This window comes from Fukomys damarensis, unplaced genomic scaffold (assembly GCF_012274545.1).
Source record: "Fukomys damarensis isolate Sample0158 unplaced genomic scaffold, DMR_v1.0_HiC HiC_scaffold_10, whole genome shotgun sequence".
Lineage (NCBI taxonomy): Eukaryota > Metazoa > Chordata > Mammalia > Rodentia > Bathyergidae > Fukomys > Fukomys damarensis.
Window position 1 is genome coordinate 41,005,427 of NW_022900922.1, and position 18,630 is coordinate 41,024,056.

Sequence of the window (18,630 nt, forward strand, 5' to 3'; positions counted from 1 at the left end):
GGTACATGATCCCAACAATGAATGTAACTATACTGTATCCCTAAAATGTACCAATAAACTCAATAAAATAAAAAAAAAAGAAATATATGTTCCTGTTTTGGTACTGTAAACTAGGCAAATGTAAATATAATTGGGAGAATATCCCTCAGGAGTTATTCTGACCAACTTTTGTAAACAAGTAGACATTTTATATTATTAATTGATTATTTTCTATTTGAGTAACAGATTAAAAAGTAAAGATAAAAATTGGGTAAACTTTCTGTTAGGATAGAAATCTCCATACAACTATAACATACTGGTATTATTTTCCATCTACTTTTCATTCACTGATTAAGGTGCTTAATGTTTGGAATATTAAATTTTATTTAATTCTCATTTTGCTAAATTAATTTGTCCAATTTGCAGTGTCTTAAGGTTTTTTTTTCCTTCACTTAACTTATCCTATTTAAAGAGTCCTGAAGAAACTGATTTCAAATCACTTAATCACTGAAAGGTTTTAGTAAACCAATCAATGAGTATGAGCAGCTAGTGATTTAGTTTCATTTAATTTCAAGAATCTTCACCTTTTAAGTGCACAATTTTATTAAAGCCAAAAATATTTGCAGGAGAGTTGTATATTAATTTCCTTTTGCAGATGTTGAAATTCTTAGGCCTATAATTTAAATTCAGAGGGATGAGAAGGACATATTTTTGATCTTCAGAATTAGGAAGGTTCATGTTGGTGCAAACACAAAATACACACAGAAAATTTCATCAAACATCAAAAAAACAACATACTAAGAACTTTTCCATCCTGCATCTGCTATGAGGAAATGTAATTGATGTAAATATTGTAATCCTCAAATAAGCATGCACAGTGCACACACACTCCCTCCTCACCAAGAAGATTAGATTAGATTTTAATCCTCGGTTATTTTGCACCTGGCAGGGATTGGAATAGTGAGATCCATCACCTGACAGAAATCACCTGATTATCTAAATGTACAAATCAAAACTCATATCCACAACTAAGATAAATGTAATCTGCTATAGGTAAACAAAATTTCAATGAAAAGCTAATATGACAGAGAATCAAAGCAGAATGTAAAAAACAATTTAAAAAATCACCCAAGGACTGATCAAAGCCACAGAGGGAGTGTGAGTGTAGGACCCAGGAGCACAGCACAGCCCAGGTCCACCTGTGGGGCATTTTCTGTTGGTCCAAGGAGAGGACCCAGGCAGATAATCAACTTCTCACTGGACTTGCAGGATTAAACTTATATAGTGCAACTCAAAATGCCTAGCAAATAAATAGCACAGTCTTGACTTTATGAAAAAGATATTAATAGCATATATCATCTAATAAAGCAAAAGGATTTATAAAAGAGAAAATATTAAATTTATTGCAGACATTTGGAATTAGAATGTTTTGTTTGCACTTTACGGACAATCTGGCTGGGTGTTCACAAAGATATCAGTCTAGATAGGATGTCTCTGAGTACAATAAGCAACCAAATAAAAGAAAGAATTTCAATTGCTTGTACATTCTCCAAAGAGTCTCATGAATTTAGTCTTGCACTGTTTTGCCAGCCACTTTCCAGTATTGCCTCCTAGTGCCTGTCTACAGGCATTTCCACCTCAGGCAGGTTGCATCTTTCCTTCATGGAAGTTTCTCAAGGTCCTATGCTGCCGTGTTTACTAACCAGCCTCCTCAAAGCTCCCTGCACATCTTTGTTTCTCAGAGTGTAAATGAGGGGGTTGAGAGTAGGTGTCACCACAGTGTACAGAAGGGTGATGAACTTCCCTTCACTGTATGCATAGGAGCTGTTGGGCTGGATGTACACAGCTGTGATGGTGCCATAGAAGAGAGACACCACCAACAGGTGGGACCCACACGTTCCAAGCACTTTACGCCAGGCTTGCACTGACCTGACCCTTGCCACTGCTTGGACAATGTACCCATAGGAGATCAGGATGAGGGCCAGGGGGAGGAGGAGCAGCACCAAAGAAGCCAGGAAGAGCTGGACCTCATTGGCATGCACGTCCACACAGGCCAGCTTGATCATGGCAGGAACTTCACAGATGAAGTGGTAAATTCTGTGGTTCCCACAGCGGGGCAGCTGAAGGGTAATGGTGCCCTGAATCAAGGTGTTGCCCACTCCACTCAACCATGCCATTCCTGCAAGGGACCAGCAAAGTCGTGAGTGCATAACTGTGGTGTAATGGAGTGGCCAGCAAACAGCTGCATAGCGGTCAAATGCCATGACAGCCAGGAGAACACATTCAGTGGATCCCAGAGCCAGAGACACGTATAGCTGAATGGCACAGCCCACAGCAGTAATGGTCTTGGCTGGACCATGAAGGTTCCACAGCAGCTGGGGAACAATGCTGGTGGTAAAGCAGAGGTCAACCAAGGAGAGATTGGTGAGAAAATAGTACATGGGTGTATGAAGCATGGAGTCCAGACAGGAGACCAGGATGATGGCTGTGTTGCCCACCAATGTCAGGAAGTAGGAGATCAGCACACCCACGAAGAGGATCTTCTCAAGCTGTGGCTGATCAGAGAAGCCCACCAGTATAAAATCACCTCCTACAGTCTCATTAATGATCTGCATCCTCTACTCCTGAAAAGGAGAGATGAGTATAAAAATAAGGCTGACACATGGTGGCATGCAATTAGAATCACTAGTGCACTTGGGAAACCAGAGGTGGAGAGTGGCAGTGTGTTGTATATGGGGACCAGAGAGTTGAGAGGGGAGAGAAAGAGGGAAAAGGAGAAAGATCAAGAAGCTTGTATGTCTCCAGGAGGAAAGTAAAGTTTACACAACTTAAAAAGAACTGTTTGACAGTATGATAGCATCAAACAGACCATGCAAGAAGTGACTGATAATGACATTGAGTTCTTCCACATTGTTTCCCATTTTTTTCTGGAAATGCATACTTTTCCTTAAAAGGATCTTACAAGATTATAAGTAAAAGAAAAAACAGGAAGGTGTTGTCAACAGACATTTTTGGTGTAGCTATTCTATCAGCTGTCAATAGTAAAGTTCCTAAATGATATTAGATATATTTTTCAAGTTTAAATTATTTTTCTTATTATAACTTCATATTTTTTAATTTCATTTTATTTTATTCATACTTGTTTACAATTCATGCAGCTTACAGTAATGTTGTAGAGTAATTACATGTACATATAAAGCTTGTTTGTTTTTTTCTAATCACCTTCCCTCCTTCTCCTCCTCATCCTCTGATTCTCCTACCACTTTTGTGTATTTGTTGTTGTATTATGTGTCGTAGTTCTGTAATGGCAATGTTCATGTTGATTGGAGTTATTAGGATCCTGTGGATGACACATCTTTATTCTTCTCATTTCCCCTTCCCTTCCTCCAAAGAATTATCTCATATATTATAGTAGCAGGGTAAGTCCATTTGACTCCTTCATTTGTTATGAGAAACTTTTGTTGATGTCATCCTAGGCAGCTGAATATTGTAGGTGTTTACTACATTTTGGTATTTACTATTCTTTACCTGCCTTTATACAGTTGTCAGAATCATACAAAAATAGGATGTTTATGAAAAAGTTATTTCCTAAAATGCCAATTTAACAAACCTCATCATTTAATTCAGGCTCTGAACAATTTTGGTTTTCCTTTCTGTTTTCAGAATTATCTTCATTTGTAATTTCTTATAGCCATATTGACCCTTTTCTATTCTGCAAACATATAATTCTGACATCTTGTTCAAATTCTTCATCAATTCTGTTTCTTCCTTCATATAACTATTTAATTTCTTTTACTTATCAAATTTTATTTACCATTTAATATTTATTTACAAAGTATCCTCTTCTAAGAATTCAAAAACATACTACAAATACTTCTCTTCTTCCATCCTGAATTACTTTACTTGTAATTGTATATCAGTTTATGTAAAGACCTATTTCATGAGCATGCCAAGTGTCTTAAAATAAAAAGCAAGCCATTTTGGGCAAAGACATTTCCTTTACTTTGCCTTTCTTGATATTTCTAGTATGCAGGGATAATTTTGAAGAGTATAGTCACTAAATCTTCATTTTGGGGTAAGTTGGTGGCTTACTCTTTCTGTTAAATTGCTTTTTACCTTATGGTTTCTTTCCACTAAAACAAAAAAATTAAAATTTTTCTATAGCAATTACATGTATAGAATGTATGATATGTATAGCAATACAACCCTATCCTTATCAATCTTCATTAAAACTAAATTTCAGAGGAGATATGATTTTCCTTAATGTATGCCACCCAGTTATTCAGGCAAATTTTAATGTCCTTAAAAATTATATCAAGCCAGGTTTTTAAAATGTAATTATGTGAACTTCTTTTCTCATTATGTGGTTATTAAACCACATTATGTGGTTTTCATGAGGTAACCCAATCCAGTTCTATTTACTCACATGCACCAGGAAAATAGATGGCATGAGCATCATGACTTACCACCTCCTGACTTTTAAAACCCATATATTTTCACTTGTGTAAAGTTTAATTATCTAACGTTTTTGAAAAGAATAGACAAATTCAGATTCAGGAGTGAGAACAAGTTCGTTACATGCACATAAATAAATAACTGTGTCAGTAGTGTTAAGCAGCAGGCATGTATCCAAATTACATTAGGAGGGATTCAGATCTTTAACTCCTCATTGGTGTAATTGGAAAGAATTTAAGAAAATTACAAGTCGGAAGGAAATTACAAAAAAGTAGGACAATAACCTTTTTGTTTTTCTGTTTCATCACTGTCCTATATCTGAAAGTACATTCCTCAAAATTATAAAAGCATTATTCATTTCAAATCTAATCCTCATAGTCAATTTAAAATGTTATTCAGAAACAGAAAAACTTACAGGAGGTGGCATAAAAGATAGTTGAAGTATTACTCTTTCACTAACTGGACACAGTACCTGACGCAATTTAAAGTTTACTTTTGCTTACAGTTTTGAAGGATTCGTCTTCTGGCTCCAAGGTAGAAACTTCATGAGTGGGGAAAGCTGCTGGCTGCATGCTGGCAGGAAGTAGAGAGGAGGAGGGGGGAGGAGAGACAAGAGCACAACCTTCCAGGACTCCACTGCTCTGACTAGCTCTTCAGACCAGGCCCCACCTCAGAACAGCACAGTCTGCTATGAACTCACAAATGCACAAACCCACTGATGGGTACAGTGGACCTGAGATCCAGTTACCTTCTCAGTCCCAACTCTGCACACAAGACGTTTGGGAGAAGCATTAGATCTAAACCACAGTTGTGAATTATTATATGGGGTGTTATAAGGGAGGCTGTCACGAGCAATTACAGAAACTGCATGGAGAAATGGCATACAATATATTATTATGTATATTTATTCTCTGCATGGAGAATTTATATTACACGCAGATAGGGAAAAGAAAAAATGTAGTCACTATTTCATCTCCTCTGAAAATTTGCTTTTCACTCTTCTAGTTTGTTTCCTAAGAAGATGATGCTAAAAAATGAGCTTTCTAGAAATATGATATTCTGGAAGTGAACCCCTGGAACACAAGAACAAATTTGGAATGCAAGTGCTTATTTCCAGAGCCAGAAAACACTGATATTTGTTACTGTACCAGGCTCAGATTGGGACCTGGGAAACCCTATATTCCACATAGAGCAATTACTACCAAGAATAAGAATGACCAAGCAAGAAAGTCTCCTGGGGAAATTATACAGAAAGGATAATGCTGAACGCCTAAATCTTTAATTTAAAATTTTTTCAGGCTCTCAATTCTCATGCAAAAGTTAAATCTGGAGAAAAAAATGGAAATAAAGTTCTGAGTCTCAGCAAGGTCCATGCATAGAGGCATTCACAGAACACAACAGGAGAGAGCCCATATGCTGTTCTACTTCAGAAAGATGGCAGCAGAAACTGTGTAGTCAAGTTCCTTCTCAGTATTTTCCATAGTTTTTGAAAGGTTTCTTGGTGGAATAAGTTTAAAAGTTTCAGCATATAGACTTCTTAGAAATTCACCAAGGCTGTACCAGCTCACCTTAAGTTTCTTCCAGAATATTTCCAAATTATTTGGGTACAATATATTTTGTTGAGTAAAACTTGTTAGATCTGGAGTAAATAAGGTGATAAAACAAGAAGGACTCCTTCACAGTAATAGACATTTAGGAATAGAAATGAATGGGAAAGGGGTGGTGGCATCACTTGTATATCACTGGCTGTGAACATAAAATAACATACATTTCATGAACAGTAATCATGCAGTTTCTATGGTTCCACTGAAGTGGAGACAGAAGACAGGAAAACTTTCTCTTACTTAAAACTGTGAGAAGGTCCTGGAACTAAGTGTCAGCTCATGGTAAGTTACATTTAGAAACAAACTAAAGGCATGCTTTAGATATGAATATTGAACACTGGTGAATAGTGGTGGTGAAACCAAAATAAAACATTGCTGTATACAGTTAAGATTCCCCTAAAAATTATTTTTTAAATACACTAATTTTATGCTGCATTAAGTAAAAACTAACCAACATTACAAATTCTTTAAAATGTAAGAGCTCAATAGTGATGAATGAATAAGTAAAGCATACAAATATTTTAATATCTTCTCAGAATGGGTAAAAACTATATTTAAATATTTTCATTTGAGGGTAGGTTCTGATATAGACGTAGGTTATCTAGTATTGACACCACCAGAGAAAAGAAAGCATCTTCAGGAAATTTTGAGCATTCATTAAAAGAGAGATAAAAATATAGAAAAGTTATATAAATAAAAGGATAAATTTAAAGAACAATACACAGTGAGTCCAGAAAAATGTCAAATAATGCTAAATGTTCCCTTACTGAAACATCAAAAACAAGCAGAATTTGTCAGAACCAATGTTGTTAGGACCCTGGAAAAGAACAAATACTTCAGCAACTGCTGCTGAACAGAGAGAAAACAAACACATCAGGTCTCTTGTGAGGACCTCTTCCCCCTTTTCGTTGCCCAGTCCCACCCTTGTGGTCATTTTCCAGTGGCAGCAGCAGCTTTAGTCCCCTTTATGGGACTTGAGTCCCTTGTTATAACAGAGCAGACTTTACATGCTAACCAGTGTGTGTGTTTTAATCGCTGTGGGACTTTCAGAAAGACTGACACAAAAGCTTCATTCCTTTATATCTTTGTTTAGTTTACTGCTATTATTGCTGTTGTTTGAGCTCCTGGACATTGAGAAAATTTATTTCAACCGTTCACAGCTAAAAGAACAGAAACATCAGTTCCTATGTTTGGCAAGAAATAAATTATATAGCAAGTACTTCAGTAAAGTTCCTAAACAAAAGCATACTAGCACTTTGAAACCAAAACCTTATAATTTTTGTAAAAGGAGAACAATCTCATTTGTAAGGACTAATACATCGCAATGTTAAAGTGCCAAATTTTTGACAAAAGATAAGCAAGAAACACAAATAAATAGAAAAACATAACCTCTCTGAAAGCTTTAAAGAATGTAAGAAATGTATTGGAAGAGCTAAAGAAAAAATAAAGACAAAGATAAACAAAATAGAAAAATGTATTAATATAGTATAATCAACATCTGTTTCACCACAAGCATTGTCCCCCACTGGCTGTGGAATCCCAAAGGACCATTTCAAACTATTTCATCCCTGGGCTGTATCATCCACCTCTGAGTCTCACTGGCTCTGGGCTCCACCAAATATATTTTCCTGGCAATGATGGCTTTTGACTCCTGTATTTCATTTTAAAACCTTTCTATCAGGTGCCTGTGATGGGCCCATGCTTGTGCCAGACTCTCAATGGTGTTGCATGGCTGAGTGGAGCCAGAAATGCTCTCAATCGGTGCACTATCACTCATGCTGCCTCACTGTGGAAACCAGTAACTTGGCCATCTCTGCTGTGAGGCACCTCCAGTGATTAAACTGGCATTTGTGGACATCCATGGCAATTAGGCTAGCTTTATTATTTCATTGGTCTTATTCCTTTTGCCCTTGGCACCATACTGATACCCTGCAAACACATAGCCAAGACAGTTAAAGGGATCAAGTCAGTCCAGGCATGGCACAAGCCCTGGGACCATGTGGACCCACATTACAGATGTGTCCCCTTCTACAGAGGCATCACAGAAGTATACAGCCAGCCCAACAATTCTTATGACCATATGCATGAGAAGTTCATCTCCCTCCTCTGTACAGTCCTGACCCCAACCCTCAATCCCCTTATCTATAGACTGAGAATCAAACACATGAAAGTAGCTTTGCAAATACTATTTTACAAAGACCCAGAACTTAGAACAAGAAGCAGAGCAGAGAATGCCATGGTCATTTTTTTTTAATCACAAAAGACTCCTGAAGAGCATCTTGTATAATCAGTCCTTCACACTGATCTTAACCAGCCTATAGGGCACAGTTATAACCACTGCCTTCTATGTCATTGTGTTCTCCATAGTCTCAGAACTGTCTGTACTTCGAAGTGTCTTTCCAGGCTTCCTTGGGCATCTTGAAAGGCAGAATGTCCCCACAGCTTGTAGTGTATATATTACTGACATGTCTGTTTCTCACCCTCTCCTTATTCATTTTAATCTTTCTTCCGCTCCTTTTCTTTCTTCATTCCCTTTCTTCCTCTTTCATTTCTTCCATCTTTCTCTTCTCCCTTCTGCTTTTCTTTCCTTCTTTTGCTCCACATTTGTATCATGAATTTTACAAAAATTTTTCCTCATTCCCTCATGCCCATAAGTTAGGTCTCCTCCATTAATATTCTAATAATTCCTTAAAACAATAATTGGCAGAAAAAAAAAGAACTTTTCCCATTTGTCACAATAAAAAGCTATCTTCTGCCATATACCTTATGGACAGTAGTGGAAAGACTAGAGAATTTGGATGCTAACTCACCAACTTTTTTTCCCTTGTGTAAGTTTTCCTGAACTTCCTATCTAAGTTTGCTTATGAGTAAAAAGTAGCAAGCTCAACTTTCATATTGATAGAAAGATTTACAAGCAAATTCAATGCAGCACTTGATTACTGAATGACTAACAAATACCAGTTAATACATTTCCATTCTTCTACAGTTCTGGACAAAGTATTCCATGTATGGTAATGTAACACAGGCTTCTGACTTTCAATTATATCCAATAAAAATAATTTTACCTAGCCCCTATTTTTCCTCTTGGGCTTAAATCTGAATGAATGGAAAAGCAATTTAATGACAGTGGGAAATATAAATTAATCTGTATTTTGTCTTTGTAATATGGAGAAAAACATTAATTACTTCCTTTATTCAGCTATAAAAACAATGATATATTTTTTAACAGTTATAGCAAAGTTGAAGGACTCTGTCTCTCTGGCTCTGGGAGAGTTAAGAATGATACTTGAACTAGAAGAAACAATGTCTCTGTTACTCTGTTTCTAACATGAAAATAGCCTGTATTTTACTCTAAAGAAGCTATTTAATAAGTACTCATCAAGTGTCATTTGTCACTGATAAACTCCACTTATTTTCTTTTTCCTTTTTATTGAGTTTATTGGTATATTCTAGGTTCCACTTATTTTCTTGATAAAACCCAAATGTCAGACCAGGTGGCCTCAGTGGCCATGATATGTTTGTTTTCCAGGGATGAATTGTTGGAGGAGTCTTTAGCCATTGTTACTGCTTCACTAAACTCATTTGTGATGATCAGTTGGATTCTTCTGTGGATATTTAAACATGTTTAATAATTGCCTAGGTAAATATTCACTTTTCAGTAGACAAGCCCCCAAATGGTGTGCTGTGATGTGACAATTTTGACTCAGCAATGATCTCATGGTTGTGTCTCAAATATATGATTTTTTTCCTTTTCTCTGTGATTTCTCATTCTCAGAAAATGAGTAAGGAGTGAATATGTTTCTCACCTGGCAAGAAAGGCAAACTCCAAAAGACATTCCAACCAAGATTTAGGCAGCACACCTCATTTAGTCATCCAGTTTGCCTCCCAACCTCCAAGGTGTAAGCACCTGCTACAGCTCCGTGGAAAATGGTCAGTGATGAAGTTCTGCTGAAAGGTTTATTGGCACAGCCAAAAGCTCGCCTGCCTCATCATCCATATTCACGTTTCTTCTTACTGTTGAGTCTTCTCTTTCTCTCCATCATCTCCAGTTACACTTTTGCATTTTTAGAGCATATGTCCTTAGTTTCTCACATACAAATTCAGTCCATAACAAGCTTATGTGAAAGAAAATAAACCTGTGCTCTCCGCCTTTTAAGAATAGTCTTTTAGGGCTGGGGATTTAGCTCAGTAGTTCCACTGCCTGCCTCACAAGCACAAAGACCTGAGTTCTATCCCTGGTACAAAAAAAGAATAGTCTTTTACATCCACACAGACACAGAAAAGATTGAGTGGACCCAGTCATTAAGCAACATGTCAACACTGTATTTACTCTCATCCTATCAGTGTTGCCTCATGAACCACTGCGGGTTTGTCAGTGTGGGGTTAGAAGATGTTAGCACTGTCCTATATGATTACTACATGCAGCATTCCCAGAAGATATATTCAACAATTTATGAAACAAGTGGAAATATATTTACAGTCTTAATAGATACATGGTGAAACAAGGAAATGGGTGTATTAGGTGTATATGTGTTGGAGAAATTCATATTATATATGGTGGATGTATAACTGACTACAGAGTTTGGGTTTGAAGGTAATAGTAAAACTACAAAATATATAAAAAAAATTGCACCTCAGATGAGAATTCTTTTTCTCTTTTCTCATTGAGTTTATTGGTACTTTTTAGGTATACAGTACAGTTACATTCATCATTGGGATCTTGTACCTTTACATGACAGACCGTGGTTCTCATTTTTCCCCATTCCCTGCCCTCTCTTCACCCCCTCCAATCTCTCCTATTTTGGATTACAGGGCCATTAGCTCTAGGGATGGAAATGAGATCATTGTCTTTGAATGCTGTACATCAGTAATAAAAGTTATAGGGCAATTCAAACTTTGTAACTGAAACTGCATAAATATTTATTGTACAGATTTTATAGTCTATACAGTTACAAATTAATGAATTCTAATTAAGTTTGGTATATTAAACAGGAGTTATTCTCATTTCTTCACAGAAACCATAAAAAACTACACTAAATATAAAGAAGTTCTATGAATCCACATGGACAAATAGAAGTGGGAGAAGAAAAGAGCAAAGAAGAAATCAGTAAACTTTTATAACATGGAAAATAGTGCATGACTTGTAGGGGGAAAAAGGGAAAGAAAAGATGAGACTGAATGCATTTACAGGATTAGGGCAGGAGGTATACATTCAGCAAGAATAAAAGAAATCTGTAGTGCAGAACCCTAGATAGCAGTGAAATCTTAGGAAAGGTGAACATGTGCCTTTGCAGTTCCACTGCAGCATGTGGCTAAAACTGGAAGGATTTAAGAATACGGTTAGAAGACTAAGATGCCTCTCCCTCGCACAACAATCTCGGGGCTGGAAGAAGCAGACACTGGTAACCATGTGAGTCCAGGGACCTCAGGACCACTGCACTAGCCCAGCTGGGTTTCTGTCAGAGGCTTCATGCTGCACCCATTTCTCATGACTTTCCCCATTCTGCTCCAGGGGCACATGCAGCCAGGCTTACATCTCTCTCTCTCTCTCTCTCTCTCTCTCTCTCTCTCTCTCTCTCTCTCTCTCTCTACCTGGGAACACAAGCTTATAACTCTTTAGGCAGAGACACAGCAGTGCCAGCTGTGGCGGATCTATGAGATCTGCACCAGAGATCAAAGGGCACTGCTACTTTTGTCTCTCCAGAGAGCTGCCTTTATCCCCTGTCCCTCAAGCTTAAGAGAAACACAGTGTTTCCTCCCAGTTTCTCAGAGAGCATCACTCCTGCACAGTGCCTCCCACTCACATACGAACATATACAGAGTCAGAAATGAGAAGAAAAGCTTCATGGTCGTTGACTTTTCTTGGGTGGGAAACTTTTAATTACTGATTCACTACTCATTATTGGTCTATGAAGGTTTTATATTGTTTTCATAATTCTGTCTAGATATGGTGTATGTGTCCAGGAATTTATTTGTTTCTTCTAGGCTAGCAAACTTGTTGGCATAGGTACATGTGTATCAGTTTCTCATGACTCTTTGGGTTTCTGTGGTATCAGTAACAATGCCTCCTATTTCACCTCTGGTTTTATTTTAGTCTTCTGTATTTTTCCTATTTAGTCTAACTAATGATTTAGTGATTTTGTTTATCTTTATAAAAATCATTCACTTCACTGCCCTTTTGGTTTTTATCTCTTTTTCATTTTGTTCTGCTCTGATCTTAATTACTGCTTTCATTTATTAAGTTTTTATTTACTTAGTTTTGTTTTTTTCATTTCCTTGAAGTTCAATGGTCTATTGCTTATTAGACCTCTTTCTACATTTTTGGTGCAGGAGTTCATGCTATAACATTTAGCCCTGCCTTTTCTGTACCCCAAGACTTGGGATATTGTGCTTCTGGTGCTTTCTTAGGGGTAAAACATTCCAGGCCAAAAAGGTTGTTTTGCACCCTCCTCCTTTGTTTTGTATCTTAATGACTAATTGCAAGGTTATCTATTAAAAAAATTTTTCTGGTTTCTTACTTTTATTTAGATTTACAGAAGCAGGAATAGCTGGTGACCTTCAGATAACAGCCGCGAGTGCATCCAACAACTAGAACTCTATAAAATGTATGACCTTCACTGTACCACCTGTCCAAGACTAAATAATGTCTCCCCCAGAGACCTAGATCAGCCTTACGCCTGCAGCCCATATATAAAATGCCTTCAGGAGGGACAATAGTTCTCATATTCTAACTTTCTGGCTTGTCAGTAAAATTTGTCCCCATCACGATCTCTTAAATTGGCTTTGTAAGGCAGTGTGGAACTGAAATGTTCTACAGTTGCATTTCTCCTCTTATTTGTTCTAGACATTCTACATTTTCCTTCTTAATTTCTTCACTGACTCAGTTGTTCAGGAGAATGTTGTTTATTTCCCATGTGTTTGTACGGTTTCAAAAGCTTTTCTTGTTATTGGTTTATGGTTTTATTGCATTATGGTAAGCAAAGGAGCTCCATGTGATTTAAATCGTAGTTGGTTGAGGTGATCTGCAGCCTATGTGTGGCCTGCCTTGGACAGTGATCTGAGATGGTCATCCTCTGTCAGTTGTAGGGTGCTCTGTTGATATCTGTCCAGTCCAGGTGGTGAGCACGAACCATCCCTGGTTGAAGGTGAGGTGTTGACACTCTATGCTGATGGTACAGGAGTGTGTCTCTTGCATTAGGTATATTATTACTTGCTTTATATATCTAGATGCTCTAATGTGGAGTGAATATAGTTTTTCACTTGTTATATTCAGTTGTTATATGCTATAATTCTTGAATAATTATGTAGAGATTTTCATTATCTGTTTTCACCTAAACTATATTTTACTGACATACCATAGTTGCAACTCTTCTTTTGGATTTTGTCTGCAAGGAATACCTCTTTCCATGACTTCATTTTTTGTCTCCATGTACTTTTTTAGGTTAAATGAGTTTCTTGTAACAGGCATATAGTTAGGTCTTGCATTTTTATTCCACCATTCTATTTATTTCAATTGGATTATTTTTATTTGCACTTAAGGTAATTACCAGTAAGCAAGGTATTATAGCTATTACATAGCTTGTTTTCCAGCTTTTTTGCATTTTCTTCTTCCTTCCCCATGGTTTTTATTTGTGATTAGGTGATTTTATTTAGTAGATTATGTATGGTTGTTTTGTTTATTATAATCAGTGTGTTTGTTACAAATTCTTACTTTGAAGTTGCAAATAGGCTTAGGAAAAGCATCTTTGGTTTACTAAGTTACTATAAACTTATAGTAATGAATGAGAACAAAGTTTTTGTAAATATGGAAGGGTTGAGGGGTGAAGAGAGGGCAGGGGTATGGGGAATAAATGAGAACCAAGACCTGTCCTGTAAAGGTATAAGACACCAATGATGTACGTAATTCTACTGTAATACCTAAAAAGTACTCAATCATAAATAAATAAACTTATAGTAATGTATATCTGATTCCAGAGAAAATAATAAAAAGAGAAAGAGAAAAAAATGTTTAAAACTCTACAGTTATACCCTATCCCTCTATATACTTTAAACTTTTGTGGCTTCAGGCTACATTTTATATTGTTTGTCTTTTAACAAATTAATATAGCTATCATAAATTATAGTGGTTTTGTTGTCTAATCTTCATAATAATGACATGAATTCATGTACCATGTTTTCAATATTAAAGCAGTCTGAATTTGTCTGCATAGATACTTCTATGCTCATTGGGCTTTATACTTTTTTATGTTTTCTTATTCCATGTTTACATAGTCTTCAGTTTGAAGAACTCCTTTTAGCACTGCTTGCTAGACAAGCCTGGAAATATTAATGCTGCCAACTTTTATCTGGGAACATCAGCTTCTCCTTTATTTTTGAGGGGTAACTGCTGGGAACAATATCCTTACTTGGCAGTGTTTTTGCCTTTTGGATTTGGCACCAATTACCCCATCCCCCAACCTGTAAGGTTTCTGCTGAGATGTGCCCTGTCAGGAGGTTAACGAGACTTCCATGTGAATCCTGTTTTATCTTTAGCTTTTGAAAGCTTGACTACAGTAGGCTTAGCTGAGTTGAACCTGATTGGTGACATTTGACATTTCTGTACCTGAATTTGTGTCCCTCTCCAGGTTTGGGAAGGTTTATTATTATTATTTACTATTTATTATTATTATTGTTATTATTATTATTAATTTTCTTGAGTAAACTTTATGCCCTGCTGGAATTTTCAAATTCCTCTTGAATCTCAATAACCCAAATGTTTGATATTTTACTACTTCTACTTAATTCTCACAGCTTTCTTTATTCCTTCATTACTTTTTCCCTCCTCTACCTGGTGTCTTCATTTACTCTGAGAAATACTCAAACTGAGTCTTTGTTTTGTTGTTTGAATGGTTTTACTACCGATGACTTCTCTCCAATTTATTTTTGATTTGCATGTTCCAGCTTTGCTCCACCTTCTCACTTCAAGCTCTAGCAAGACAGCTCACCTGAGTGCACACTCCAACAGCCTATGAACCATATAACTCCCATGAAAGAGGTGGCTCTATCCCTTCAGGCCCTGTAGGCTTTGAGTTGTTCACAGGGCTTGAGGAGCACATCTTGCAGTCTGGCAACAGAAGAGCTAAATAGCAGCAACTGGGAGCATGCAGACACAGCACGTGCATCAGGAATGCATCTAAAGCAAGCTTCTGCATGTCCCGTTCAGTTTGCTGTCCCTGCTGCACCCAATGTTGCATCTCTATGGCTGACCTAGGGCACCAGTCCATTGGCCGGTGTCCACCTCAGTCTGTGCCATCCATTCTACCTTCTGGTGTTGCAGCAAACTCTGTCCTCTGTTCCATTTCTATGTGGGCTAATCAGCAGCCTTCCCTATCCACTCATCTTTTGTGGGAGATCTTTTACAAGATTTTTATTCAAGCCACTTCTCTTTGTCAATATGATTTCCCATGTGTTTGTTCATTTCTCCACCTTGGGGACTTGTGAAGCATTTCAATTTCAATTTTTTTTATTTTTAATTTAAGTTTTCATTAGTGTATATTTGTGGTTCATAATGAACATGTTTATTTTGGGGAGTGGTACATGTATATAATGCATCTTATTATTTTTATGTCTCTTCCTTCTTCTGCTTTCCCATCCCAACATCTCTTGATCCCCTCCCTATTTGCAAAAGATCTGTCTCCATGTTTCCTATTGTGAATATTGTAACAATAAAAATGATAAATAAATGATAGCATTGCCATTGCAAAAAATATTTTTGATATGAGCACTTAGAGTTTTTATTTCAGTATAAAATATAAAAGAGAAAAAGATGTGAATGAAACTATATTTTCATTTTGTTAGTGCAGATTTTAGTTCTTCCCAAAATATTTCACTGAAAAAAAATTTCACTGAATTTGATCACTAAGTTTAAAAGTGAGAATTGTTCTTTTTAAAAGCTTCTTTTTTTACTTTAAAACTAAAGAATAAACCAAGAAAATAAAATGCTTTATTAGCAACATAATTATAATTTTTGCTGATGTTTTGTTTTCTGTTTTGTAGTATTTTGTGTTATTGCTAATTTCGTATTTTTCTGTTGGCACAGTTATGTGTTCTAATGTGAATAATAAAAAAATGTTCCTTTGCTACATTTATTTTTATACTATTATTATTATAATGGCTTCTGAAAATAATATTTCCATTAAGTTTATTGGTACATTTAATGTAAACAATACAGTTACATTCATCATTGGGATCTTGTACCTTTACATGATGTATCTTGGTTCTTATTTTTTTCCCATTCCCCAGCCCTCCCTTCACCCCCTTCACCCTTCCCTATTTACAAAACTTTGTTTTCATTTTTTCTTTTTATTGTATTTTTCTTTTCCCTTATTTCCTTTCCCCTACCCTTTCACTTCCCCTACTTCTTTAGCCCTTTTATTCCTATTTCACATTACCAACTATACCATTTGAATTTTATTACACTTTTAATTTTTCACACCAGAGAAACTATTTGGTATTTACTCATGTGTGCCCTATTCATGAAAATAATATGTTTAGAGAGGGAAGATTGTTTATAGCTCCAGTGAGTGCATAATAATTTGGAATAAAATAAACTGACACAAAGATATAGCATACTGAAAGTGCATTCACCATTAATAAAACAAAAATCTAAAAGTTATTGGTCGTGGAGGGGGCTGAAAGACTAACATGCTATTTCTCAATAAACACTAGAAACTGGAATTAAGGAACAATTCCAAAATGTTAAGAGAAATTTATTTTTTATTTAGAACTGGATGCTGTCAAAATATCAGTTAAGTACATATTGACAGAGTAATATAATTTTTGAGGTAGAATCTCTCATTCCCCCTTTTCTTATATCAGTTTTCTCAGGAAGGTAATGGAAACATCCTATAGCAAGAGAAAAATGAAAAATAAGAAAGCAACAGTTATAGAGTCCAGAGAACAAGAAGCTGAATTCAGGAAGAAAAAAAAAAGAAGAAAACAGTTTTTAGAAGGTAAATTCCAGGAAAATGTGTTGAGAGAATCCAGCTTGGAGCAAACAAGTGGAGGAAATGTCCTGATATACTACTTGGTATGTTTGATCATCCTGAGATGCACCTTATACCTTTGTGCATGATATTAATGGAAACTAAAATTGCATTCATACATAAAAACTTTTTTAACTCAACAAACAAACAAAAGTTGCATGAGAAATTCAGTTATACTGCATCATGAAGCTTAGGTGTAAACAATATATTTGTCATTGGTATAAAATAGGTTATTTAAAATTAGGATATAAATATAAAATATACTGAGGACTGGAGAATAGATGTGTGAGTGTATGTGTGTAGGTATGTGTTATGTGTGCTTATCTAGGAAAACAAAATGTTATTCAAAAATTAAATGCTTATTTTCTGTTGTCAGAAGTAACATATAAATAAAAAATGAAGTAGAAGTAGTATCAAACTACATCTATTCTCCCAGTAAATCCATTCAACTCCACTCTCAAAATATACTCAAGATGTCACCACTTCTCTAAGACCCTGTTCTAAACCCAATCATCTCTCACTGCTATAGGCTGTTATCTGTGTTCCCTCACAACTAATATTCTGAAATCCTAACATGAGTGTGATGGCATTTTTAGGTGAGGTCTTTGGGAGGTGACTGGAGGAGAATGAAATTAGTGCCCTTGATGAAGAGGCACCATAGAGGGAGGCCAGAGGACTGCCTGGGCCCTTTCTAGTACCAGGACACAGCTGAAAGGCTCCATTCATGACCAGAGAATATCCCTGAGCAGACAATGGATCTGCTGGTACCTTTGTTCTTGTATTTTCTAGCATCTGAAACTTTTAGAAATAAATACTTGTGCTTCACAGACTCCTCAGCTGATATTATTCTTTATACTAGACACTCACCTGGATTTGATCTGATCCATTCCAGGCAATTCTAAATATGACAGAAAATTCACCTGAAACTCTGAGTGTATGGTGTCCCTCCCCACCCCTCTGCTTAACACCCCAATTTTCTGAGTTCCTGTGAGGGGCTATTGAGTCCTGTCTTCTGACCTCATTACCTGTACCTCATTCCATTCTCTCCGCTCAGCTCTGCAAGCTTCAGCACTACTAGTCTCCTGCAGTGGGATCCCTGCTGTTTCTGAAATGCTGATCTCAGGTACCTGCTTGTTTTATCTTCTCCTCCACCTTCCAGATTTTACATCACATCTTTTCAAAGAGACCTTTCTGGGCCATTTAACTGCTTTCCTTACCTGTCTGGTGCTGCTTGTCCTACTCTGTGGTTCCTTCTATCCTTAGCATGTATCATCTTCTAATTTACAATATAGCACACTTTGTTAGGCTGATTATTTACCCGCTTCCATCTGCCCCAGAATTCTAAACTCTGGGAGGAAAGGATCTTTCTTCTGTTCACTGGTGCATCCCATAAGTGTGGAACAGCACTGGAGCTCAAAGAGCTAGAGTTTTTTTTTTTTTATTTTAAGAGTCTTTGGAAAGATTGAATTAATTTAAAAATATTCAAGAAAATGACAGATAAAAATGTAAAAGAAGCTAGGTGAACGTAGGAACTGGATTTATTTATTAATTTTTAATCCCCCTTCTC

General features: G+C 36.5%; 1 protein-coding gene across 1 annotated transcript; it reads right to left on the minus strand.

Moving 5' to 3' along the window:
• Positions 1 to 1,652: 1,652 nt before the first annotated feature.
• LOC104870660 (olfactory receptor 2G3) lies at positions 1,653 to 2,594 on the minus strand. The gene has a single exon (XM_010636339.1). It carries the CDS (start codon positions 2,592 to 2,594, stop codon positions 1,653 to 1,655), a length of 942 nt encoding a protein of 313 aa, XP_010634641.1.
• Positions 2,595 to 18,630: the final 16,036 nt, after the last annotated feature.

Bases quoted from the DNA above. Each gene is read 5' to 3' on its own strand.
- LOC104870660 (XM_010636339.1), bottom strand. From the start codon at position 2,594: ATGCAGATCATTAATGAGACTGTAGGAGGTGATTTTATACTGGTGGGC.